General features: G+C 39.9%; 1 protein-coding gene across 2 annotated transcripts in view; it reads left to right on the top strand.

Moving 5' to 3' along the window:
* The first annotated feature begins 157 nt into the window (after positions 1-157).
* Positions 158-25,846, top strand: part of zfr (zinc finger RNA binding protein) — an 87,137-nt gene continuing 61,448 nt past the window's right edge. The window contains exons 1-10 of one of the 2 annotated variants that reach the window (XM_008419284.2): positions 158-286; positions 435-516; positions 4,158-4,437; positions 4,845-4,983; positions 15,688-15,906; positions 17,583-17,821; positions 18,947-19,147; positions 19,252-19,552; positions 23,799-23,992; positions 24,091-24,210. In XM_008419284.2, the coding sequence (XP_008417506.1) occupies positions 250-286; positions 435-516; positions 4,158-4,437; positions 4,845-4,983; positions 15,688-15,906; positions 17,583-17,821; positions 18,947-19,147; positions 19,252-19,552; positions 23,799-23,992; positions 24,091-24,210 (1,812 nt within the window). In that variant the 5' untranslated portion in view covers positions 158-249. The remainder of the gene's footprint in view (positions 287-434; positions 517-4,157; positions 4,438-4,844; positions 4,984-15,687; positions 15,907-17,582; positions 17,822-18,946; positions 19,148-19,251; positions 19,553-23,798; positions 23,993-24,090; positions 24,211-25,846) is intronic. The other variant, XM_008419283.2, reaches the window with a different exon arrangement.

Raw genomic sequence — 25,846 nt, forward strand, 5'->3', positions numbered from 1 at the left:
AGGTTAAACGTAGGTTCAAAAAGCACACTACTTTTGTTCATTGTCTCTCCATAGTCGCTGTATAACGTTGATGTATGAATGGCAACGCAACTTCCGATTAACTCAAATATTACTGACGCAAGATCAGGAGCTAGACCGCACCCTGCCTCATTGTGGCGCATGCGCGAAGGCAGCATTTCCGGGTACGACATGTAATATGAAGAGGCTGGTATTCTAGTGAGGCATCGTTAGAACGCTTAAAAAACCCCAATGATTCCTATATGTCCAGTGGTCTCCTTCACCTATGGTGAGTATCATTAAAAGCTTGGGCATTACTTAGGCTGATTTGTTCTGACCTATGGTTGTTTACAAGCTACTGAGTATCACGAATAAACAGGCTAATGGCTAGTCCTTGAAATGCGCTCATCAGAGCCTGCTGTGTCTGTCCTCTGCAGTGCCCAGCCGGCTTGGTGAAGATGCCAAAATGGCTACCGGCAATTATTTCGGATTTACGCATGGCGCCGCAGCTCAGTACAGGTAAGGAACTTGTAGATTTTTAGCTGTTTGATACCAACACACCTCTTTATGGTATTAACTGTGAATTTATGCATGATTTATGTAATCTGGGTGATTTATCCCCAGTGCTGCCATTGTTCCAGCTGGGGGAGGGGGCGGTTGTCCTGCGAATTTGGATGAAAGCCAAAGTTGAGATTTGAATTGTACTCTGCGTTAACTAATATATTGCACCCTCCGATTAAATCCAAAATGCATGTTTCCACGCCAGAAACTACATAAACCGGAGAGTCCCGTTACTATAGCTGTTAATTATTAGATGTAATGCATTTTATTTCCACACTAAAACATTCAGTTATGTTGTCAAAGCAAATTTGATCATAGCTTTGTCTGACATGCATAGCTATCAATAGAGCTGAAAGGAATCCAGCTCAGCAAAACATGTTGGAGTGAAGGATGTGGCTCTGTAAACAACATCCTGATAAAGATTAGTTTAATCTCACAAAAGGTCACATCTAAAACCTTTTTCTGCAAAAGTGCAAAGCTTTTAGTAATGCTTAGTTAAAAATTGAGAAGGTGATGGAAAAAGATCTGGGCTAGTTTCATGTCCCAAAGTTTTATATTAAAACCATATTCCAAATAATTTGAAAAAGTGGCGATTTCTGAGAAGAGGGACAGAACATTTCTGCTGGATAAAGCACAGAATTTGAATACAATATACACAAAATATGATTTATTCAAATAATTTATTAAACTAACCTGGGGAATGTCAGCATAACAATGCATGTTTTCATGGTTTTTAATATTCCTTATTTCAAACTATGTAGTAGGTGGATGGTGTCTGAAAAAGCCCTTGTCATATTTGAGTACACAAGCTTGTGGAATAATTTCAATTTCTTTGGGAAAATTTAAACCCATTGTTTCTCATCTCAATAATCAATCATAGATATTACCATTAAATGTTGAACTTTTTTTAGTGTGTAGAATAAGTGTTGGTTCAACTTTAAGGGCATGATTACTACATCTCACAAAAGATGAAATAATCTTAAAAACAGCAACTGAATATTTTGCCTTAAAATACATTTTGCTTACATTCTCGTCCAAATAAAATGTTAAATCAGGGAATGAATTGGTGAAAGAAACTTGGAGATCAGCAACCTTTTTCTAAACATTGTCCACTTTTATCACAGCCTTTACCTTCCTTTCTGTCTTCTGAAATGGACCCAGAGGAGGCCTAGGTTAGCATCCTGATTGTGCCTTGTGTAAACAGATGTTGTAATTCTCAACTAAAAACAATGCATAGTTTCACAAGTCATGTTTTGTGTCATAAGTTTAAAATTATCCAGTTTAACTGGGACAACTACTTCTATGAGCTTATTCAGGGTTAGGAAGATTACTTAGAATGACCCCTAACCTTTTAGTCAAGCTCATGCCAACATCTGAAATGCTTGGCCTAAGAGAGATGGAAAAAAGAAACCCAACATAGCTAAATATGTGAATTACATGAGACCTGGACTGGCACTGACTTTAAACAGACGGTTCTGCAATTTATTCTTGATTGCGAGAAGTGAGACATCAGCATATTAACATTCTGGTCTGGGTCGAACACAATCAGACCTATCACCAAGTTTTATACACAGTTAAGACACACCACAATAGACGTTACTTAATACTGACCTCCACCATGCTGAATAATTGAGGTCCAAGATGATTTTATTGCACCCCTGTGCTTGAAGCAACAACCTCATCTGATCTGCTTTGTTCTTGAGATGTCATTTCATCAACATTCCTCTCGGTAGAAACTACATCTCAGGCAAGGCCATAAGTTTCCACACAGATGAAGGAAGATGAACATACTTATTTTCCTCAACAAACCCCTAGAGTTCTCGAACCAGACACCACATTAAGATGAACAACAGAAACAGAATTGGGACAAAGGGCATCCTGGCAATGGCCAAACTCAGTGCTGTGCTGAGAATGCAGACTCATTTCTTGCTTTCTTCATACAGGAGCCAGATGACCCTATAGAGTGTCCCCGGCAACCTTTTTTCTGTAGCAACCCTCAATCAAGAGGTCATAGAACTGGTTAACATTTCAGGACAACAGCTGCGCTGCTCGTCCTCTGTACAATGAAAGGTTGGCCCCTTCCTTCCAACTTACCCAAAGAGACTGATAAGTTTAAGCTTTTAATAGTTGGAGCACACTGCTGAGTGATGTTGAAGAGACATGCCAAATATGACAGCCTCAAAATTCCCAGAGCCTTCAGGATCTTGTGATGTATTTTGTCCACTGGCACCCTGTAGTTTGGATGTTAAGATCCTGGAGACAGAGGGGAGAGCACCAGAATCCGAGGTGTTCAACAGCTTTTCAGTAAGTGATTGATTGGGGATCCATCCCATCAGCTGCTCTTACTCCACTGTGTCTGTTCAAGCCCAGACACAGTGGTCATCACAGCCACCTTCCTGGATATTTCAGAACTCTTAATGCTTCTTTCTGTTGACAAATGTCATGCAGATGCTAGTTTTATTTTCAGCTATTCCAGCTGTCGAACATTTTTAAAGGAAGCATAGCCAATATGATCCAGGAGTACTTTCTATGCTATAAAACAAGTAAAAACTTTTTTGGCAGTATTAGCTCCTTTAATCTCTCCATCTAGGATAGAACTACAGCTAAACAGATGAGGTCTGGGCCAGTGGGATGAAAAACGGCTCGGCCTCTCCTTATGTCAGAGTGCTGGATTTGTTGAGCCCCTTCTGTGAAGCTGGTTTTGTGTGTTCATTTATTGATATATATGCGTGTTGGACCAAACAACCTGAATGTGATGGCTTGAGGATTTGGCTTATAATGTACATATTTCTTGTTTTTTAACCTGTTGTAGCGGTCAGCTTTCTTTCATCTGGACTGATCTGATGAGTTGGACAAGGTCACTGAGTCACAGCTTGCTATAGTGCATTCTAGCACAACCTAATATTTGACTTTGTGATTAAGATTTTTGAGAACCCTATGTGAAATGTTAACCTTAACTGTCCAATAAAAGAAGAATTTCTCACTGAGAAACTTTTTAATCACCTTTGGGCTCAAATTACTAATATTTTTGTCTTGACCTGCTGAAAACCAGACCTTTGGATGTAGTAAACTACAACGGCCAAGAAGAAGGCAGTGACATTCACGCTTGTTGTTGTTTCGTTTTTTTGGTTCAGTGAAGTCTAAAAGCCAGCCAAAAAAATTGCAAGGTTAAAATTTCTGTGAGACTGACTGGAGAGGAAGACTAAATGTTTGAAAGAATACTGAAAGCTGAGGAAATGTTGGCATGCACAAAAGGGAAGGTAGGAACAGGATGGATGTGCTCAGTCATCTGAAAACTGCAGTAGCCAGGTACTCCAGTGCCTGACTTTGAAAACCCAGCTGTTGGAAAAGTTTGAGGATTTTAATAAGTGTGCAGACAACTCTGAGATGTCTGTCAGCTCCGTTATGAACAGTCTGCTTCCTGGTGACACTTAAAGCACCAAATGGTCCATAGTTGGTAATAACTGGAGGCAACACTTTGTTGTTATGGAACAGCTGAGGTAAACTGGAGATCTCTGGGTTTCACTGTTAGCTATGCCTCTTTTAGCATTATGTGTTTCTGTGTTTGAAGCTAACCTTTGACCCTGTTGTCCTTCTAGCCAGCAGCCAGCTGCAGGGGTAGCATACACTCATCCCACCACTGTGGCCAGTTACACAGTTCATCAGGCACCGGTGGCAGCACACACTGTTGCAGCAGCCTATGCACCCACTGCAGCTGCCGTTGCTGTGGCAAGGCCTGCGCCTGTTGCCGTGGCAGCTGCAACTGCTGCCGCTTATGGAGGATACCAGCCAACCCACACTACCAATGACTATGGCTACCCACAACGCCAGGCGGAGGTCCCGCCACCCCCTCCACCAGTCACTTCACAGAACTACCAGGTACCCAACACGCACGTCCTCTTCCTGGACCGCCTGTGTTGTTGATGTGTTGGATACCAGATGAATGAAATTATTGAACTGGAATATTGAGCTTTTAAATTTACAAAATACAAGAACTGCATTTAAGTTTGATGCACGTGCATAAATGTTTTTTCTTTTATATTTTCAGATATTCAAATACAGTAGGTTCACCCCCAGATAGGTTACTCTTCCACTGTGTGTCATTTGTCCTTTTTGGGTTGCTTTATTGCAGACTTTCATATTCAAACCATCAGATTTTTCCAATTAGGATTTTTTTATATTCAGAGTTGGATATGGTTAACAACAACCTATTAGACATTTTTCTGGGAACAATAAAATAAGCAACCAGATGAATTCGGCATATTCAATTCAGATTTTCTTTGCAGGACTCTTACTCATATGTCCGCTCCACGGCTTCAGCTGTAGCTTATGACAGTAAGCAGTACTACCAGCAGCCTTCTGTTACAGCAGCTGTTGCTGCTGCACAGCCGCAGCCCAGTGTTGCAGACTCTTACTACCAGACAGGTATGTTTTAAGATGCTCCTTATGCACATTTCTCTATGTATAATGATTGTTAATCACCCTTGAAAATGTAAATTTCTGCATGTAAGCTACACACTTGTTTTCTTTGCTGACCAGAGATGATTGTAGTTGAATCTAAGTAAAAAGAAATCGCTTCAGTTGGAAATCACCTCAGTGCTTCACTATAGCACAGATGGGACAGTTTATCTCCAACCATTTTGCATATTCTGAGCATTTTCTTCAGTAATACTCAGCAATTTGCTCTTTCTTTCTAGAAGAGAAAGCAACAGTCTCTGGTATAGTTTTCTACTAGCTGTGTTTCCATTACAAAATCTGCGCAAATCTTTCTCTTTTCTGCCGATGTTGAAAAACACAATTTTGCAATTGTGGTTTTTCCATTAAATAAGACATGAAATTAAAATTACACATGAATAAGCTTTACTTGATAAGTCATTAATAATCATAACAGCGATGAAATATATTCATAATTCAGCTATGGTGCTAGCACTTATCAGAGGACGGCCGGAGTTGGAGCGAAACATCCCTTATGCTTGGGAGCACAGGGATTCCCCCAGAAAACTTGCTAAGCCCGGGGGTTGGGGCGTCAAGGCAGTACACCGGCGGACCACCATGTTTTTTGTATTAAAAGATGTTAAGTTGACAGGAAATGTAAAACTATTATATGTTACGGGAAAAGATCTCAGGTGAAATGTTATTTAAACTCACAACTAGTCTAAAAACAACAAATTTGCACTTCTGTTTGAATCCAAATTAAGTCAGTTCGTCCATCAGGCCCCCAGACCTTCAGGGGCGCCATAAATGCTAATATTTTAAAACAGATTACAGATATATAAATATATAAATGTAACACTTGTTTATTGAGATTATCAATGCTATTAAATTTTATTCAACTGTTTAGGCATACATAAATTAAATTATTTTAAATTGTTTAACATTTAAATGCAAGATTTTAAGGAGCTGGCAAGTTTACTTTGTAAAACACTTATGAACAATATTTATAGTTAGATTGTTTTGTTACCATAGCAACAATCTGATGCTGTAAATTTAATCTTTGAATTTTTTGAATTAGTAAACTGCGATTATAACTTATTGCTTTTTAGGCTGACCAATTAAACTACTCCCCCCGTCCTAGATTTCACTAAATCTAACACAGAAGCTGTTAGAGGTGCTGATATTTTTAGCAACAAAAGGGGCCCCTAAATCAAATTATGCTCAAGGCCTCATACAGCCTTGGACCGGCCCTGCATGATGAGGTAATCTGCTGCACTAGCAACGAACGGGAGATTTAATTCAATGCTGCTAATGTGGCTTTAGTAGCTCTTCCATTTCGTGTCTGTTGAGTTTTTAATCTTCTCAGAAACTATCCTGGTTGGTCGAGTTCATGGGACTCGACCTTGCCTGACGGTCACGAGTTTCTCAGATGTCCGTGTGGCCGCGCGCATTAAGTAGACAACGCATTTGAAATGGTTTGATGCAAAGTGTAATGCTTTACAGACCGGAGGGCGTGAAAGCTCCTCACCAGGCTGAACCTGCATGATGAGGTTAGCGCTGGTCGTTATCCACAAACGCTCCGGCCACAGACATAAACTTTACAGGGAAGACGGGCAAAAAGCCACAGGCTGGGTAGCATGTTGAGATGTAAACGTCTCATATAATTGTTCGTTCACAAAGGTAAATCATTCTCACCACTTCACAACGCGCACCTCTGAATTCGCTACAAGTTATTCCTGCAGTTCACATAGAGCTGCGCAACCAGAGCTAACGCGGTGGGTTTTAAACTCTTACCTAGAGTTCTCCAAAGGATCATAATTCCTCACAGTAGGTTTATGTAAATATCCATACAGGTCAGCCTGTGTCCAATTTGAGTGAAAGGAGGCGCGCGCGATCCCGCTGAGGTAAAGCAGCGGCAGCGCGCGAGGCAAAGCGCAGAGGCAAAGCGCAGAGGCGCCAGCTGTGTGGTTAGACGGTGGCTCACTATCGGGTTTAAATGCATAAACTATAAACCTATCTATTATAAATATATCCTTTAGGAATAAATCTGCTCTGCTAGTGAAATGCTAAGAGCGAAAGAGACGCTTGCAACCCGGCTTTAAAAAAAACAAACAAAAAAAAACGTTTTTTTTTTATTTTTATTTTCCTAGAAATGTAAACAAGCAACTCTTAGCCTGGTGGAGGGGCTAGTTAAGCATGTGGCGTTTTAGGGAAACTGTAGGCGTATGTTGCATACTAAATGATAAGTCAGTGTGTTTTTTGCACAATAAGAAGCAATCCCAAACAGCTGACATATCGCACAACTGAGAGTCCGATGGATATCGGAGATTATATGTGGAAATGTTTATTATTATATGTAAAGGTCATTATTATATGTTTATTCAGTTAAAAATGTTAACTATGAAAAAACATAGTCACCGCCAAATCGTAGTGACGCAAATAAAGCGGCTGCTCCTGTCGTCTTTTATCCACCGCCTTTTTTTTTTTTTTTTTGTTGCGCCTTTTATCTCTTAAAATGACTCCACAAACTATCACTATTGCTTCTACATCGTCATCCGTGTTTGATCATTCTAAATTCCCATATGCTATGTTGGGGGTTTTACTGGATTATCCTCTGGAATCGGGATGTTCGTGACTGGAATCGGTTCTTGTGTGGTGTGTTGCTCCTACCGTGTGGCTGGACACACGAACCGATCCAACCTGTTGTACTTTTATTAGCTCTGTATTCACAGAGGTTTGGAGAATCGGCCGACAATTCTTAAATCTCGTCGTCTAAACTAGACTTAAGACTCACAAGCTCTACTCATCTCCTCCCTCCCAAATGCTCTCTGACTCTGGTCGCTATGGTAACGTTTACATATCCCTTCAAAATAAGATACAGATGCACCACAAAAACGAACATTTTTACTTTCGTGAGACTTTTAACTCACAATAATGAGTAATGGGAGCCCTGAGCTTGTTTCTCTGCAACGAGACGGTCCCATCTGAGAGTGATGAGAGACAATGACACCCGAAGTGTTGCTTATATGCACAGCGTGCTTGGTCTCTACGTGGCGAAGCAGTTTGAAGGCTTCATTGCCTCATTAGCAGCCGGTCGCCGCATGTTATGCAGAGCGGGCTTGTAACGTGGGACTCACCTACCGGTCCGGGATAAATACATTCTCCTTGTCTCTTCTCTGGGCCTTTTCCTCTTTGCAAAGAAACTTTCCAAAGACATCTGATCCGTTTCTTACTCATTTTGCTGCTTGTGGGCTCAACGTTGGCGCCCCAGTAACCGAGAGAATCCGGTTAAAGGATTTTCAAAATTAAAGATCCATCCATCCATTTTCTTGCACCCTTTTTTCCCTCAGTGGGGTCGGGAGGGGTGCTGGTGCCCATCTCCAGCCAACGTTTCGGGCGAGAGGCGGGGTACACCCTGGACAGGTCGCCAGTCTGTCGCAGGGCAACACAGAGACACACAGGACACACAACCATGCACACAAACACTCACACCTAGGGGCAATTTGGAGAGGTCAATTAACCTGACAGTCATGCTTTTGGACTGTGGGAGGAAACCGGAGTACCCGGAGAAAACCCACGCACGCACAGGGAGAACATGCAAACTCCATGCAGAAAGACCCCAGGCCGGGAATCGAACCCAGAACCTTCTTGCTGCAAGGCAACAGCTCTACCAACTGCGCCACTGTGCAGCCACAATAAAGATAAATTAAAGATCCTCCAGACTCGAATAATACATAAAACGGAAATATTTAATTATTTCTTGAGTGGCCCGGTACCAATTGGTCCACGGACCAGTACTAGTTTGGCCTGGGGATTGGGGACCATTGATGTAAAGTACTTCTAAGAAGGAGTCAGAATGAATGTTCAAAGAGATGCTATTCTGTGTCCAGTCTGAAAATATGGCATGCATCTCCTATTATTGTTGCAGTCGACGTCATTGTGCACAATGACAATCCATCACTTGATCCGCCAGTAGCGTGAATATCTGCAATCTCTTCTGAGAGTAAGTTACTTTAACTTAAAAGTAAACTCTACCTTCAAAACCATGGGTACTCATCTATTATTCTAACTAAAATACATCAAAAAGTAGTTAATCATGCAAATCATTCTAACTTATTCACATCACAGAAAATGCTGTCCCAAATTATGGTAATTAAATCTTAACATAGGTTTTCTTGTTCGAAAAAGATACCTTCCCACCCTGTGGAGTGGTGTGTCAGTCTCTTCTTGGTCACTGGCAGCTGTGAGATTCATCTCCACTGTTCATGTTCTCTGGATGAAAGTCGTCTTCTAGTGTTGCATCCATGAGTTGGTTGTTGCACTGGGCACCACCATCAGCTGTCCTTGTTGTGTGGGTGGAACTCTGGTGCCTCTGCTCTCAGCTCTGTCTTTCGAAGGAGGACGACACACTTTCTCTGTCTCCCTGCTTTCCCTATCTTCCCTGCTCAGCGTCTGTGTCCTGTGTTTTCAGATCTTTCTTTTGAATAGCTTCCGAAGTTGCAAATTATGGATCTGGTCAGCTGGTCTCTCAGCGCAATTGATGCAATTTTTTTTACTGGGAAACCGGGTTAAGGTGTCCTCGTGTCCTGACGGGACATTCTTCGCTGGATATACGATGGATTCTACATGGAAGTGGAAGACCGTGTGTCTGACGATGCCGTCAGTCAAGGAAGTTGAAGATGTGTACATGATTGGATTCATGATAACAGGTTTTCTGCTTTTTGGAGTTGGCGGATACCTGGTTTATGGGTGCGGTTGATGGGATCTGCAGAGCGATCAACACTCAGACTGAGATGATATGGGAGCTGAGCCGCAGACTGGATGCGATCCTGGAACAGGACCGTGGCCGGGCAGCGTATCTAGGACTCGGAATGGATTTGGTGTGACCTTGGAGAACGTTGCTCGCTCGGATCAGGCGGAAGACCCTAAATTTGGCTGTTGGGATTTTTCACTGAGAAGCACCAGCGAGACTTTCAAGGCAGGCAGTAAACTGATGTCAGCCTGACCTAAACAAATTATTGCTATCGGAATCTGGCTGCCCGGGTTGGCCTTGGCTGACCAGTTATCTTCCCCTGGTTGTTATCTCTAAAGAAGGCTCTGTTCTGCCGCCCCCTCCCCTCCCTGAGGACATCTGTGGCCCTGAACTGTTTATGCTGTGTGTGAACCCAACATCTTATTCAGACAATCACGGACAAATCGCGTGCTTCAGTTAGGGTTCATAGTCTGACACACAAACTGGAAATCAGCCAGATCAGCAACCCATCGATGAGTGGTTGCATTCAGTTTAGCTGTGGAAAGCACATATGTAAGAGGGCGATTGTCAGTGTAAACTATAAATGGTGGTGCATAATAGAGATAATTTCTAAACCTCTCACATATGGCCTACTTCAGAACCAGGAACTCCAGCTTCCCTGAATGAAGGTGATAGTTTTTTTTCTGGGTGTGTTAGCATTCTGGATCCATGTGCTATGACTGCTAGAGTTCCCTGCTGTCTCTGGTAAAGTACAGCACCAAGCCCTTCTTGTGAAGCATCACAATGTAGAATAAATGGCTGTTCAAAGTCTGGATAACCCACTACTGGTGGTTTCACTAGAAAATCTAATAACTGGCTAAACGCCTCTTGATGTTTGGTTGACCATATACTGTGATGATGGCAACTGTCCACTGTTCTGATTTTGTTTTCCTACACCTCGCTTTTTGTGTTTTCCTTTTCCCTTTTTCTCAGGGCTCGAGGAGAGAAGATCATAAAGGGGCTTAGCTATGCAGGAGAAGTTTGGGATGTAACTGTGATAGTAGGAGACAAATCCCAATAATTTTCTCAGTTCTCCCACTGTGGAGGGTTTTCTTTCTCTCAAAGCCTGTACAGAAGCAATATCTGCAGGATCCATTGTGTATCCATCTTTTGTGACCAGCTTTCCAAGAAATCTCACTTGGTTCTTAAAGATGTCACGTTTCCTCGCTTTCAGCTTGATTCCTGTTCCCTGATAACACTGCAATACACTTCTAAGATGATTCAAGCGATCTTCAAATGTTTTAGAGTGCACCAAATTATCATCCAGGTAAGGCAAACACACCTCATCACGTAGCCCAGTGAGGCACTCTTCTATGGACCTATGAAACTCTGCTGTTGCTGATGATAATCCAAATGGTATTCTCACCCATTCATACAGACCCCATGGCGTGATAAATGCAGTGAGCGGGTGACTTGATTCTTCCAGGAATCCCTGGTGATAGGCCCTGGTCAAGGACAGAAAACCAAGAACTTCCAATCAGGCTGTTTAGCATGTCCTGTATGCAGGGAATGTGATGATGATCTGGCAGAGACTTCTTATTCAACCTTCTGTAATCACAGCACAGTCTGAGGCTACCATCCCTTTTTGCACACAGACTACAGGGCTAGAATAGTTTGACTTAGACTTTGTTATCCAGCCCCTATTTAACAAATCTTCAAGATATTCTTTTACCTCGTTGTGCAGTGGTTTTGGAACAGATATATATGTTCTTGTCAGTGGTGTGGGATCTTGCAATCGGATTTTGAGCTGCAGTGAGGGGATGGTTCCAACATCATAATCATCACGAGAGAAGGCTGCACACTCCTCTTGGAGTAGTTGTTTCACAAACTGCTGTTGTGCTGGGGAAAGGTGGCTAAATGGGAACTGGTGGATCCCAACGATCTTCACTTTTAGCCCTGCTTTGGTTCTCCTTTTTTTCCCCTTTGCTCTCTAATCCCGTTGAAGTTCCCTTTTCGCAATTGAAATTTGGTGTCTCTATTTTATTTATTTTTGTTGATTCTGTTGGTGCCACATACATTGCTTTTACTGCTTGGATTTGACCTACTTTACTTTTGGAGGGTAAAACAATGTCATGAGCAGCATCATTGTTCACTGGGATTTTGAAGCAGGACCAGGAACTCTGTTGTAGGCACACTATTCCTTCTTTAACGCTTAGTCCTTCTGGTAGCTGAGACTGTGACAGGACTCCTTGCTGACCTGCAAGCAGACCAGCTCGTGTACTGCACTTCACCATCTTCATCTGGCCAGCTGGGATGAGGTTTTCTCTTGATTCTTTAACAGTGCTTATTCCCTGTTCCTCATTCATATTTCTCATGACTTTTAGAAATACCTCTGCCTTATTACTTTCAATAGAAAATGCTGTACTAACAGCTTCTGTAATGACGGGGGGAGGATCTACACCCATTTTAATGGGTATTCAATCACATTGTAACCAATGTGATCAATGATTGATTGGTTCTTCTCCCACCGCATCGTCTTCTGCAACTAGAACTGGCACCCAGAGCTCTGAGTTTGACTCACAGATGGCAATTTAAATTTTACCTCAACCCAGCCAATTAAAGGCATTGGTGTCTTATTCACTGCTTTTCCATTCAATATTCTAGGTCCAATAATTTCAGTGAGACATCTGATAGCAACATGGGGGAGTGGAAGTCCATAACTTTTCAGCACGCTGTCAGCTCCCGGTCAGAAAGACTTATGTAGTTCAGACTCCACAAGATGCTATTCAGAAAGATTTTTTTTATTAATTAATTTTAGTTGCTTCTGCAATTAACTCTGTGTAAAGTTTATAATGTCTGCCCATGTCAGGGGTGTTAATTATAATCTGTCAAATGATGGACGGGCTGTTGTTTAAAAAAAAACAACCGGTCAAATGTGGAAAATATTTTAACATGACGTCTCTCTCTCTTTTTATATATATATATATATAATATATATACACACACACACATTCCCCCCCCACCCTACTTTAAAAGTCTAGCTCTGCCACTAGAGAGGAGGTTGATACTAACATTCTCTTTCAACTCAGGTGCTGTGTGTCTTGCTCCTTCCATACACTTAGGTTCTGAATGGTGTGTGATGTCAGTGGTAAGCTTGTATCCATTTTCTGTTCGGCCATTTTCCTTTTCATCATCTCCTGTTGCTGGTACAAATGTCACACTGCTCAGACATATCTGCTTCTCCGGGCCTATCTGATGTGTTTTTAACAAATCTACACCCACGTGATAGATGCCCACTTTGTCCACATTTGAAGCAATGGTCATAAAACTGTCCTCTATTATTATCCTGGCAATATTATTATCCAGCCACGTCTTCAACTTGGCCTTGACTTGGAAACGGGTAAATGAGTCATTAACCAGTCTCCTGATGTCTTGCATCTCACTTTTAAGTTGTCTGATGGCGTCTAAGAGCTTGGTTTCTGTGTGAGAGGCAGATGATTGCACTTTTCCAGTTTCATTCTTTTATCCCGGTGGAAGGTGGCTGTTCTTTCTCCCAAATTGCTCCAACTGTTGTTTTGGGAGCTGCCTGTGCTTCTTCTCTAACCTCCCTCACTTTCAGATCTTTATTGTTCCTCTTGAACTTCTGTTGCCTTTCCCATTCAATGCTGGCTGCCTCATTAGTCTTTGCTATCAGTACATCATCTGTACCTGTCAGATCATCCAGGAAGTTCTTGAGCTGGTGTTTAACATTATCATTAATAATGTTCCTACTGCTCTCAGGACCTTCTTTTGAATCAGTTCTGGACCATAATCCCCTTCTGAACCAGGTTCTCTAGATGCAGCGAGCAATCTTTCTTTTAACTCTATTGCTCTAAACAAGAAATTTTGTGGAGACTCATTACTATCCTGTGCAATGTTATTTAGACGATGGTACAGGTCAGTGGTGCTGACTTCCTTGTAATGTCCCTTCAATATTGTATGCAGCTGTGCAATAGTAAGGTCTGTTTGATCTCTAGCATGTCACGGAGGGGTAAACCTGGGCTAATACCTCTGACCACAGCCTCTATGATCTCCACTTCACTGTGATTTCTTTTTAGGCCCATTTCAATCTGATGGATCAGGTTTGAATAGGACAGTTTGTCTCTGGCCTCTTTCTCCAATTTGGCCATTAATTTTAAACTCTCTTATTGTAACTTCTGCTGCAAAGGGGTTGGCAGGTTGTATTGGATGTGTTGATGTTTCCTGTTTTTTCACTTTGTTTTCCAATTTTGCCATTTCTCCCTCTTATTTCTTTGTTGCGGCCTGGAAACTTGGCTGTAATGCTTCATATTGTTCTTGCAAACCTATAAAAGCAGCATTATCCTGATTCACAGGATCATCAACTATCTGTGACATCTCATTCGCTCACTTCTTTAGCTTTTGATATTAATCTGCAGAGGAATTCACGAGCCACATCCTCTTCCTCACTGTATCTACAGCTGCATTTATTAGTCTGATCAGCTTGTGCTTTCTGGTCTGATTTTCTGTTGAGCCTTTTCCATATAAACACACCTCTTATAGTTGATTCACTTTCAACTGCACCAGGGCCTCACTCAGCTGGTCTTGCAGTTGCTCCAACTCCATCGCTGGTGTGCCACAGTCTCTCTCTCTTTCCTGAAGCACTGCTGATCCCCGTACGGGCCACCAATTTTTGTTGCACACTTAGTCAGTGTGGCTTTTTGCAGGTTCTTTTATTGTTGAACACCGCTAAGAAACAAGAGCAATAGTGAGCGCCTCCGCTGACCAGCAGTTACTATGCTAAATTGCCCTTGGCTCGCTGAGTCAGGAGTGCTCACTGTGCTCTATGTGCCCACTGGTGGCGAACTGCTGCAACTGCAGTTCAACTCTCCTCCCAGACTGAGCCCGAGGAGAAGTGCAGTCTTTAAACAAAGTAAGAAAAGGGACGGGGGTGCAATCACCTCTAATATCTACTCTGTCACACGTAGATTTCACCCAACACATTACAACTCTTTGGAATGACTGTGTGATGCTGTGTCATTGGTGGAGCCAGCTGCACAATGTCTGGAAAAAACAAAACCATCACATCTTACTACTTTGCAACTTTTCGTCATAATCTTCAATAGTAACATTTGACTGTTGATCACGTGACTTGTGTGATGTAAAAAAGTGTTTCCATTGCAGTTCTGCAAAATATGGCCGGAAAAAACACCTTATCCCAGTTCTACAATTTGGTAACACTTTATTTGATGGGTTGTGAATAAGACTGTCATGACACTGTCGTAAACATGACATAACACCTGTCATGAACATGAATAAGTCTTCATGAATATTTATGACTGTTGTCATAAAGTGTCATTCGGTAAATTATGACACTTTTAATACAAAGTTGACATTATTCAAAATGTCTTTGTTATGACAACTTGACATTAACCAAGAAATCATGATCTGACATGTTTGTTATAAAAGTATTACTGATTAAACTTTAGCTTTAATAACATAAAGCTACATGATTTTTAAAGTTTAATCAGTAATACTTTTATAACAAATCAAAGTATTTTATGTTATAAAATAAAAAGTAATACTTTTTATATAATATTTAAAGTTGAGCAAATCTTTAAATATTCATAAAGATTTTCTCATGTTCATGACAGGTGTTATGACATGTTTATGACGATCTTATTCACAACCCGTCAAAGTGTTACCAACAATTTTTAAAAAAGTAGTTTTTTTTTTCTTTCAAAATTGGCATGTGTTCATTAAGCTATTTCAAAATGTCAATTTGCACAATTTTATGATTAATGGAAACACAGCTACTGACTTATTTTGTGCAACGCAACGCTGAACTAGACTGTGCATTCTTCTGTCTGCTTTTTTGTACACAAATAGTAGCTGAGCTCATTAAAGCTGATCTGATAATCTTGACTTCAGGTATACATTAAACTTGTATTACTCTTTTTGTGTAGCTCCCAAAGCTGTATATAGTCAAGGTGTAACATCCTATACCCAGAGCCAACAGAATCGCCAGGTTACTGTCATCAAGCCAGCTGCTGCCAGTCCAGCATCATCCACCTTCTCCATCTTCCCGGTGACCTCCAGTGTTCAGCCGGTGGCAGCTGCAGCCTCAGTTGTTCCCTCTTACTCCCAAAGCCCAACATACAGCACCAATGCTGTCACCTACTCTGGTAAATTATTGTCGGTTTGGATTTTATGCAATTTGTCTGGGTAAAGATGATTCTCTGACCTGGTTTTCCACAGCCATAAGACCCTAAGAAAGAGACTGTCAGGGACCACACTGTGCTATGGCTGCACCTCATCAGGAAAACATGCAAGTGGGATATTTAAAGACTGTTGCACCGATGATAATGATTCTGATTAACTTGCCTTTTCTTGTCTTATGTTTTTATTTGATGGGTTCCATCAAGGCAGTTTGATTGTTGCTCTCACTGAGGTCATCATCTCAATCACTAAAGTGGACATCAAATCTGGGTATCAAACTCAGTGAGAGTTGATTAAAGAGGCCAAATCTAAAATTGTTGGCATGATGACAGGAAGTTAAGGCGTTAAAACATAATATGCAATGGGTGTTTTTTTATATTTTTGGACAATTGGAATATTTCACATACTTATTATTTGGATGACTCTGATTTTATATATTCTATGACTCTACATTTAGCTCAAGGGAAATGTGTATTTAAATTTACAAAGCTTTGTTGAGTGCAGTAGTTTTTGTAGTTTTACACTGTTATATAAACTGCACACAGACTACTTTTCATTGTGTCAGTGTCATTTTGTCAGTGTTGTCCTATAAAAAAATTACTTAAACATCTGCAGAAATGTTAGGGGTATACTCACTTTTGTGATGCACTGTATATTCAGGGCATTGGAACCTGTTGGTTTAAAAAAAAAAAAAAAAAGCAAATGTATTGGAAACGGTACTGTTTTCCAGCTTTCTGTCAGTAGCTGTTTCAAATTTCAGTATAATCAAAAAATTTAAATTCTTCTAGATTCTAATTTAAATCAAAATGAATGGAAACTGAGGTCTTCATCTCTCTCTACTTTAGCGCATAACTTTATGCCGCATCCCCTCGACTGAGCATCCAAACGGTGAAGTGCAGCTGGAAGTTAAAAAATTGCAAAGATTCTTGTGAATGGTCCAACAATAAGATCTAAAGCATGGTACTAACTGCTTCAGAGTTTGAGTAACATTGCAACCGTGGCAAAGCATCTTAAAGCCGAAAACTCAAAACTGAGGAAAGCTGCTGTATCACCAGTAATGAGATAGAAAACATGCTAGGTGGCATAAACCCACTTTATCGCAATCACATATTTTTCTGATATCATGCAGGCTTAGATGAGTCTGAGTAGTTTTTGAAATTAACACAACTGAATCTCAGTTATACATGTCAAACTATGAAACCAGTACAACCAACTCTCTGTCACATATTCCTGTTTCTGAATACGTGCTGAGATAACAAATTGGTTCTACCACTAATTTTAATAATTATCAGTTTTTTTTTTTTTTTTTAAATAGCATTAAATCTCCAAATTTACCTTCAGCATTTTTCTTACTACTGCTATTGGTTCCGAAATTTTACCATCACGGCAATGTTAAGAGGTAGTTTTGGTATATGATTTGACTTCATTGTATCAAAATAGGAACAAATTGGAATGAATGTAATTAAATTGGAGTCTGTATTCTAGAATCTGAATTGATTTTATATTTTTCTGTAAATGACTGGTGAAATGCTTAGATGTGACATTTGGAATGAATTTGTGTATTCAAAAGAAACAAAAGCATTGAATCCTACAGCAAACGAAAAGACTACAAGATTTGTTTTTTTTGTTTTTTTTTGACTAGGAACATCGTACTCGGGCTACGAAGCAGCTGTGTACTCGGCAGCCTCCAGCTACTACCAGCAGCAGCAGCAGCAGCAGAAGCAGGCAGTTGCAGCAGTGGCAGCAACAGCTGCCTGGTCAGGAAACACTTTCCCAAAGAAACCCGCATTCCAGAGTAAGCAGCTTCGACCCAAGCAGCCACCCAAACCGACTCAGATACACTACTGTGATGTCTGCAAGATCAGCTGTGCTGGCCCACAGGTAAGCTCACTGAAAGCAGACTGTAATGGTTGCCACGACATAGAACATGGACAAGAAACTCTCAACTTTGCAGCACAGATTTATTTTTTCTCTTACAAGCCTCCTTATATTCCCTTTTTGCGCTGCTTACAATAGTCAACCTAGATTTGTTAAAGGAGTGGGCTTGTGTAGCTTAAACAGATTTTTAAAATCAATTTTTTTTAAATTTGTTGCAGTGTTAGTTCACTCGGTGTTCCTAAGTGCCCAAGTAGAAGGCAGTTGGACTTTTTAAATGGTTTTTTGAATGTATTTCGCCTCTGATCCAAAAGGCTTTTTTAGTTATGAAAATGATTGGAAGTAACAGGTGTAAAACTTGAATAATCACACAATAATGACAATGTGACAATAGTGACTTTGATGGTCACTAATGGAGCAATTGGAAAATGGGAGTGGATGTTAGAAAATTAAATCTCATCCTCAGGCAACATCCTCTGTTTAATGTCTGAAGCACTTAGGTGACTGAGAAGCTACTCCACTTGGTGTTATCTGTCAAAAAGACCAGAGTTGATGAAATACAGAATGTCAATAGGTTGAGCTGATGTTTGAGTTTAGAAGGCTTATTTTATTTACAACAAAATAAAAAAAAATATTTCATATAGAGGTACTTATTCACACACCTTGAAAGTCCTTGTATTTGAGGCCTATTTCATGAGTTTATTTTTAAGATAATTCTGTCGAAGCATGTTTGAATGTCTGACTTTTATTTGTTTATTTTCATAGAAGTTTTATTTATCATTACCTTTGTCGGATTCAAGTTTTGTGTAACCACTGTGGGTTTTTCTTCCATTAACCAAGGGTACCGATAATTTTGTCCACATGTATATCCCTTGTGGGATTTACACGTGGATTTACTGACATTGATGCTCTGAAGGAACAAACTGTGGAGAAAGTAGTAAAAATAAAATTTTTGATGATGCTGTGAGTTTTATTAACATTAATTGAAATTTATTGATACATTGATAAATCAAATCTCTGGTCACATTAAAAACTTTTAACAATAAGTGCACATACCTAGTTAACAGTGTTGTCAATATGTCAATGCAAAAAAAAAAAAAATCCCCTTCCTTTTCTCCATCCCACCATTAGACTTATAAAGAGCATTTGGAAGGCCAGAAGCATAAGAAGAAGGAAGCAGCACTGAAAGTGTCGCAGAGCAGCAGCAGCAGCGCTGCAGGAGGGGTGCTGGCCCGGAACGCTCAGAACCAGCTTCGCTGTGAACTTTGTGATGTTTCGTGCACCGGAGCTGACGCTTATGCCGCCCATATTCGAGGAGCCAAGCACCAGAAGGTTTGGATGTCGGGACATAAACCAACACTGTGTCTACTTGGAACTTGGAGAAGGTTTCACACAGACTTTCATTTCTCATTTCAAATGCTGAATTCTTCTTGCAGGTTGTGAAACTTCATACCAAACTTGGAAAGCCCATTCCTTCCACAGAGCCTAGTATGATCGCTCAGACATCAGCCTCTAGTGCTTCTGCTACTGGCAAGACCTCCCTTAGCAGTTCCAGCACTTCCAGCTCTTTGTGTCCGTCTTCCAACTCTTCCTCCAGCACTAGCGCCCCCTATCTGAAAACTGTCAATATAACCAGCAGCACTGTGGTTACCAAGAATCCATCGGCCAGCAGTCTCTCTGTTGCCTGTTCTGCAGCACCTGGCAAGAAAGTCAACACTCCGAAGATTAATTTTGTTGGTTAGTAAACTTTCTTTATTTTGCCTTTAATTATACCATACCAACTTTATTTATAAAGCTCTTTAAAAACAACCACAACTGATACAAAGTGCTGTACATTAAAACACAACATAACAATAATAAAAAAAATAAAAACTCTTACAGTTTAAAAACAAAACATACAATTTAAAACTAGATCCCGCTGGTGTTGAAAGTCAAGTAAAATAAATGGGTTTTAAGACGAACTTTAAAAGTAAAAAGTATAAAATATAGTATAAAAGTATAAAATATTTACACTACAGGAGAATCAATGAATATAGATTCCATTTCCTTTAAAACAATGTTTGTGTAGAAAAGTTAGACGTAAAACAATATAAAACTAGACAAATTGCTGTTCCTTGCAAAAAAGCTGTGTGAATTTGAATCTGTTGTATGAACACACTAGAAGATGAAGAAAGAGACAAAGCTGAACATATTCTATATTAGCGGTTCTCAACGTGGGCGGTACCGCCCCCCAGGGGGCGTTCAGAGGACGGCAGGGGGCGTGGTGGACATTTTTTACAAAGGGGGCGCTGGGATGCCTTTGGGGGGCGTTTGGTCGAAGGTAAACTTTACACCTTAAATGCACAACAATACCAGTTTAGACTTTGAGCAACTTGGTAAAACTGTATTGTGTAACATTAAATCATGCTTGGCTGCAACTGTATCGATGGCAGCTCTTCTTCTATTCAGTGTTTGTAGCTTCTGTTAGCTTCTTGGCACAGCTCCGTTCTCCTGCTACTGGTAGCTAAAATCATGATACCCTCACTGTGTATCCCTCTGAAAAATGAACCCATTTAAATAAAGAAATCCCTCCATGGGATTTCTTTATTTAAATGGCTTACGATGGAGAGCGTTCATTTTATAGCGTTAACACCGGTAAGTGGTCCGGTATGAAACGGGTGTGATAGAACAACACAGCACTTTTAAATTACAATAATCAGAATGCAGAAATTGTCTCCGTTGTTATAAAAGGTTTATGTCAATCTGCCTTCCCATCGATACGCTTCCCGGCCGCCCTGCACCTTTGGGGCTTAAAAAAAAAAAAAGACATTCACATTGCGCAAAACTCTGAAAGAGGAGAAGCTGGACATAAAACGGAGCGACGAACTAGATGTGAATTATGGCATAAAAAGAGAATCCGACGCTGAACAGTGAAAAAAATCAGCACATGACGATTAGGCGGTGCAACAGTTGATGAGTGAAAATTACTGATGGTCAATAAATGATAAAATAAATGTAGCAACAGGAAAGAAACTAAAGTGGACATAGCAATAAACCAAGAGAGGATAATACTAATCAAATGAAACTAAATGGAAATGAATGAAGAACAAAATGCAAGAATAAACTAAGAAACTAAAGTAAATACAGAGGAATAAACTGGTATGGCAAGACCTTTTGAGCAATACTTAATACAGAGGACAGAATGGCAAAAACAGACACTATTTCCAGATAAAAGGTAAAATAATATTGTAGTGCCATGGGTTTGTTGAGACCACATCTAGTACTGAGAATAAATATGTCTTACAGACCATAACAGTAAAGAACTGATCACTTATTTATGTTTTAATTAGATTTGATATATTTATTTCTTCAATATTATTTTTCATGTCAGTGTTAATGTCATGAGGCTGATGACTCATGACACTTTCAATTTGACTCATTAGGATTTGATTAAGAACCASATTTGTTCTTTGTAATTTCTGTCCAGTAAAACTWTTAATCTATAATCAATAGACRGRKYTATATMAAKATATAATCCATGTTTCTGTCTCATATTTGTATGGYATTAAAAGGACCTGGAACTTTWGWTTTTCCACTGAAAGCTCTGGTTTGCACAATAAATGCCATGTGGGTGAAGTTTTATGAATGATACTCTGATGTCCCATTCTCCTGAAGGCAGCACAGAGCTGCACCACCAGAAACTGACAAACACAGAAGAGAAGAAGAGTTATGATTAATGTAGTTACAGTTCTATCCATGTTTTAATGTTGCAGAGCTCAGTCATTTTGCAAATAGTTCAAAGTTTAAACTGGCATGTTGAACATCTTTTATCTGGTCATTTTGTGGAATATTTAACAACTAGAAAATGGCACAAAATAAGAATATTTTTTCCACTCTTATTGGCCTACCAATTTTAACTTGAATGTTCATTGCATTTTTCATAGACGCCTGTGAAAATAATTTCTATTCCCATGATTTTTTGTTCTCTGGGAAATAATTTTTGATGATAAATACAGAAATAAGCATATAAATCAAAACATCTACAATAGTGATAGTAATATTAATAATAAAATAATGGTCAGTGGAAAGTAGACTACAAATTCTTTGGTGGGGGGCGGTGAGGGACCTGGATAAAGGCTAGGGGGGCGCTGGGCCGAAAAAGGTTGAGAAACACTGTTCTATATGGAGCCCAAAGAAGTGGTGACATGCCTGCGGTCAGGGCGTGAAAAAAACCTGTAAAACAATAACTTATATTTCTTCAAAGCAGACATCCGTGGCTATGTTTTGATGTAGAAATAATTTTTGTACAGTGTGATATGTACAAATGACAAATGTCAAAAACGAACTCTAGTTCGTCAGTTACTAGAGTTCACACTGACAGATGAAGAATTCCTTCATTGGATTACGTTGTTAAACTTAAAACATCCAAAAATGAGCAGAAAACTTCAATTGTGATTTTTAGGAAGAAAAAAAACACAGGAGATATCAAAAAGCTGAATCATTTGAAGATAGCTTAACATCTTGTGACCTGCTTGAAAAAATTGAATTTCTAAGATGAGGTAGGCAAAAGTAGCAAGCTGTTGAAGACCACAAACCTTTCTTCTGAATTGTGTGCAATTATGGAGAATTTCAATGAAGCAGAAATTTGCATAAAAGTAAAAATATTTTAAAAGTATATAAATGCTAAAATTACCACAAGACGTAGCACAAATCTCCAGAAGAGGCTTGAATATTTTGATTTAAGAAATTAAAAATGTAGCGAGAATTTTAAGAAGTGAGAATGCATTCTTCTTAAGGCCCTGCATACTTAACGCGAAGTGCTGAAATCGGCTTTCATTGACATAGCTATGTGACAAAAACTGCGTCATTTTGTTCGCAGAGAATCATCTTCCTTAAGTCAACACCATGCCCGGGTCAAACTATTTCAACAGCGCTCTGTGCAAAGTGTTCTGTGATTGGTTAGAAGTTTGTTGCTGTGCAACTGCACAAACGAAAGACCCGGGAGGGCAATACGGAATATTTATGGGAAAATGCTAATATGTGAGCTCAGCGGGAAAGTGGGATACAAAAACTGCAGTTTCCCTGCCAAAATGGGAGACTTGACAGGTATGCCTTGCCCACCTAGTTATATCTTTTGTATCCTTGTTAACAGGATTTGACACCTTTGACACATCTACCAGCTATGTACCGTCACGATGCACTCCACCACCCGTTTGTTGCGACCGGGATGATATGAAATTTATTGTGCGCTTCGTCCGTAAAGCTACACTACACTATAAGCATCAACTACTCAGCTGCCTGCCGTGTTCAGTCTATCTGCTTACCTGTATAAATACTCCTGCAGCGCTCTTCCAGCGGTTCGCTCTGAACCAGCAGCTCCCAGAGGAGAAAAGCTGCCGTAGTCCAGGCATTGCTCCAGTCATTTAAGGATGCTTACTGGTCCCCCAAAAACAATGAAAACCCGGGCATAATTACCAATCATTTTCATCAATCACCCTATAATATCCCCGCGGCCGAACTTGAAAATTGGACTGTATGCTGCTAACACTTAGCTTTCGTCAACAACTCATAGGCGGAAGTGAGAGCGCTGCGCAGCATATAATATCCCGGCCGGAACAAAGTGCGCTAAATAATAAAAAATAAATTAACGAAGCTTCAAGGCAGATGAATTTTCCTCGAGGAAGTTTAATAATCGAGGTACTCAAATCATTCGAGGAATTGTTTCAGCCCTAATGTACACTTGTCCTGCCTCCTAATTATTTGAAATAATCCAGAAAAGGTCTGACTGAGCTGGTTCAAAATGTTCTGCTTCCCAATACGTGTGCCTTTCATCATTTCAGTAAATTCATAATAATTTATGGAGATTCCATTTCCAACAACAATTCTGTATAAACACAACTAATATAAAGAAGTGTAATTACGTACATTTTAAAAATATTTATGTTTTTGCATTGGATTCAGGTTTGGATGTTCAGTTTCATATTTGATGTTTTGTCAATTTCAGCTGGAAGTAAATTACAGACGACAGGAAAGATAGAGGAGATAAGAGAAGAAATCAAAGGCGATACTTGTAAGCCGGTTGCGCCCTCTCCTACTTCCCCAGATGCTAAGGCTGATCTCTGTGATTCTCTGTCCACATCGGCACTTATTGCTTTGCAGAGCGACGTCCAACCTGTTGGTCATGACTATGTGGAAGAAGTAGGTGTTTATAAACAAATGCTTATGCATAACCAACCTATGCTTTTGGTTTATATCTGCCTTGGCTCAGAGTGGATTTTGTGAACGTTTTCTTGCAGGTCAGAAATGATGAAGGCAAAGTTATTCGCTTTCACTGCAAGCTGTGTGAATGTAGCTTCAACGATCCCAATGCAAAGGAAATGCACCTGAAGGGTCGGAGACATCGCCTCCAGTATAAGGTTAGTGGCTGGTTAACTTTGCTGCAATGACATTTTCCTTCAATCTCTGCAAAATCCTGGAGAATTACAATTGAACTCAATGTATGAAGATGATTAAGGACTACATAGGCATTGCATACTGACAGATTAAAACTAGTTTGTTCACATCAAACAAATGATAAGAACAGTAAATTAAGTTACTGGAACAGCTGAGCCATACGTCCCAAAACATTGAGTGACATGCCTGCCTCAAAGTATCGTCAGATCACAGCAGGGTATCCCCCAGAAAACTTGAGGCCGGTGGTCGGGGTGCCGAGGTGGGACGCCGGGGTGGTCCATTGTGTTTTCATATTAAAATGTTGAGTAGACGGGAAAAGTAAAAACATTACGGGGTACTTGTATGTTACTGGAAAACATCACAAGTGAAATGCTATCTAAACCCACAACTTGTCTTAAAAACATCAAATCAAAAAATACAATTAAAATGAATAGGAATTATTTGCACTTCTGTTTAATCCAAATTAAGTCAGCGGCTCCATCAAGGCTTAGCCCAGGGCTTCAGGGACCCAGGGCTAATATTTTAACACAGACCACAGGTACAAATGAAACATTTGTTTGAGATTATCAATGCTGCTAAATTTGACATAATCGTTTCAGCATATAATAAATGAAAATATTTTAAATTAACATTTAAATGTAAGATTTGAAGGAGCAGTCATATTTACTTTGTATAAGTTCAAAGAACAATATTCATAGTTAGTTTTGTTACCATAGCTATACTCTGATGCTATGAGTTTAATCTTTTAGTTTGAGCTCTGTTTGTTCACAAATACAAATTAGTAAACTGCAATTATAACTGGTTGCTTTTTAGGTTGGCCAATTTAACTACTCTTCCAGATTTCACTAAATCTAACACAGAAGTTGTTAGAGGTGCTGATGTTTTTAGCAGCAAGATGGGCCCCAAAGTCAAATTCTGCTCATGGCCTCATACAGCCTTGGACTGGCCCTGTATGATGAGTTAAATCCGCTGCAGCATTCAATTCATTTAATTGAATGCTGCTAATGTGGCTTTAGTAGCTCTTCCATTTCGTTTCTGTTGAGTTTTGAATAAACTACCTTGAGCGACTTAATTATTAGTTGCTCAAGGTTATGGGACGAGTTTTTCTGATCTCCACAAAGCCGCGTGCATGAACTCTGGCTGATTAAGTAGACAAATCATTTGATACAGTTTGATGCATCGTGTAACCGGAAAAGATAATACGGGAGGGGGGAGTGTGTGTGTATGTATGTATTAGAGATGTGCCGATCAGATTTTTTCCTACCGATGCCGATCACCCATGAGGGCTGATCACTGATACCGATCACATAATTATTTTTATTTTTTTTATCATAAACACTACTAGGTCACATTATGTGGAAAAAGGAACCATGAATTCACCTTAATTTAGACAAAAACCTGTCTTTAATAACTTTTTCCAAGAAGAAAACTAAACAAAACAGGCATTCTGCAAATTGTACTGCTATAGGTAATACTATCTTTAACAGACTGATAACATATSAAGGCTCTGAAGAGGCTAAATAATGCAAAGAGCCAAAATAAAACCTCTCAACATTGCCAAAAAAATTCAAATATAAAACTTAACATTCAAAGGCAAAT

The sequence above is a fragment of the Poecilia reticulata genome, linkage group LG9, assembly GCF_000633615.1.
Source record: "Poecilia reticulata strain Guanapo linkage group LG9, Guppy_female_1.0+MT, whole genome shotgun sequence".
Lineage (NCBI taxonomy): Eukaryota > Metazoa > Chordata > Actinopteri > Cyprinodontiformes > Poeciliidae > Poecilia > Poecilia reticulata.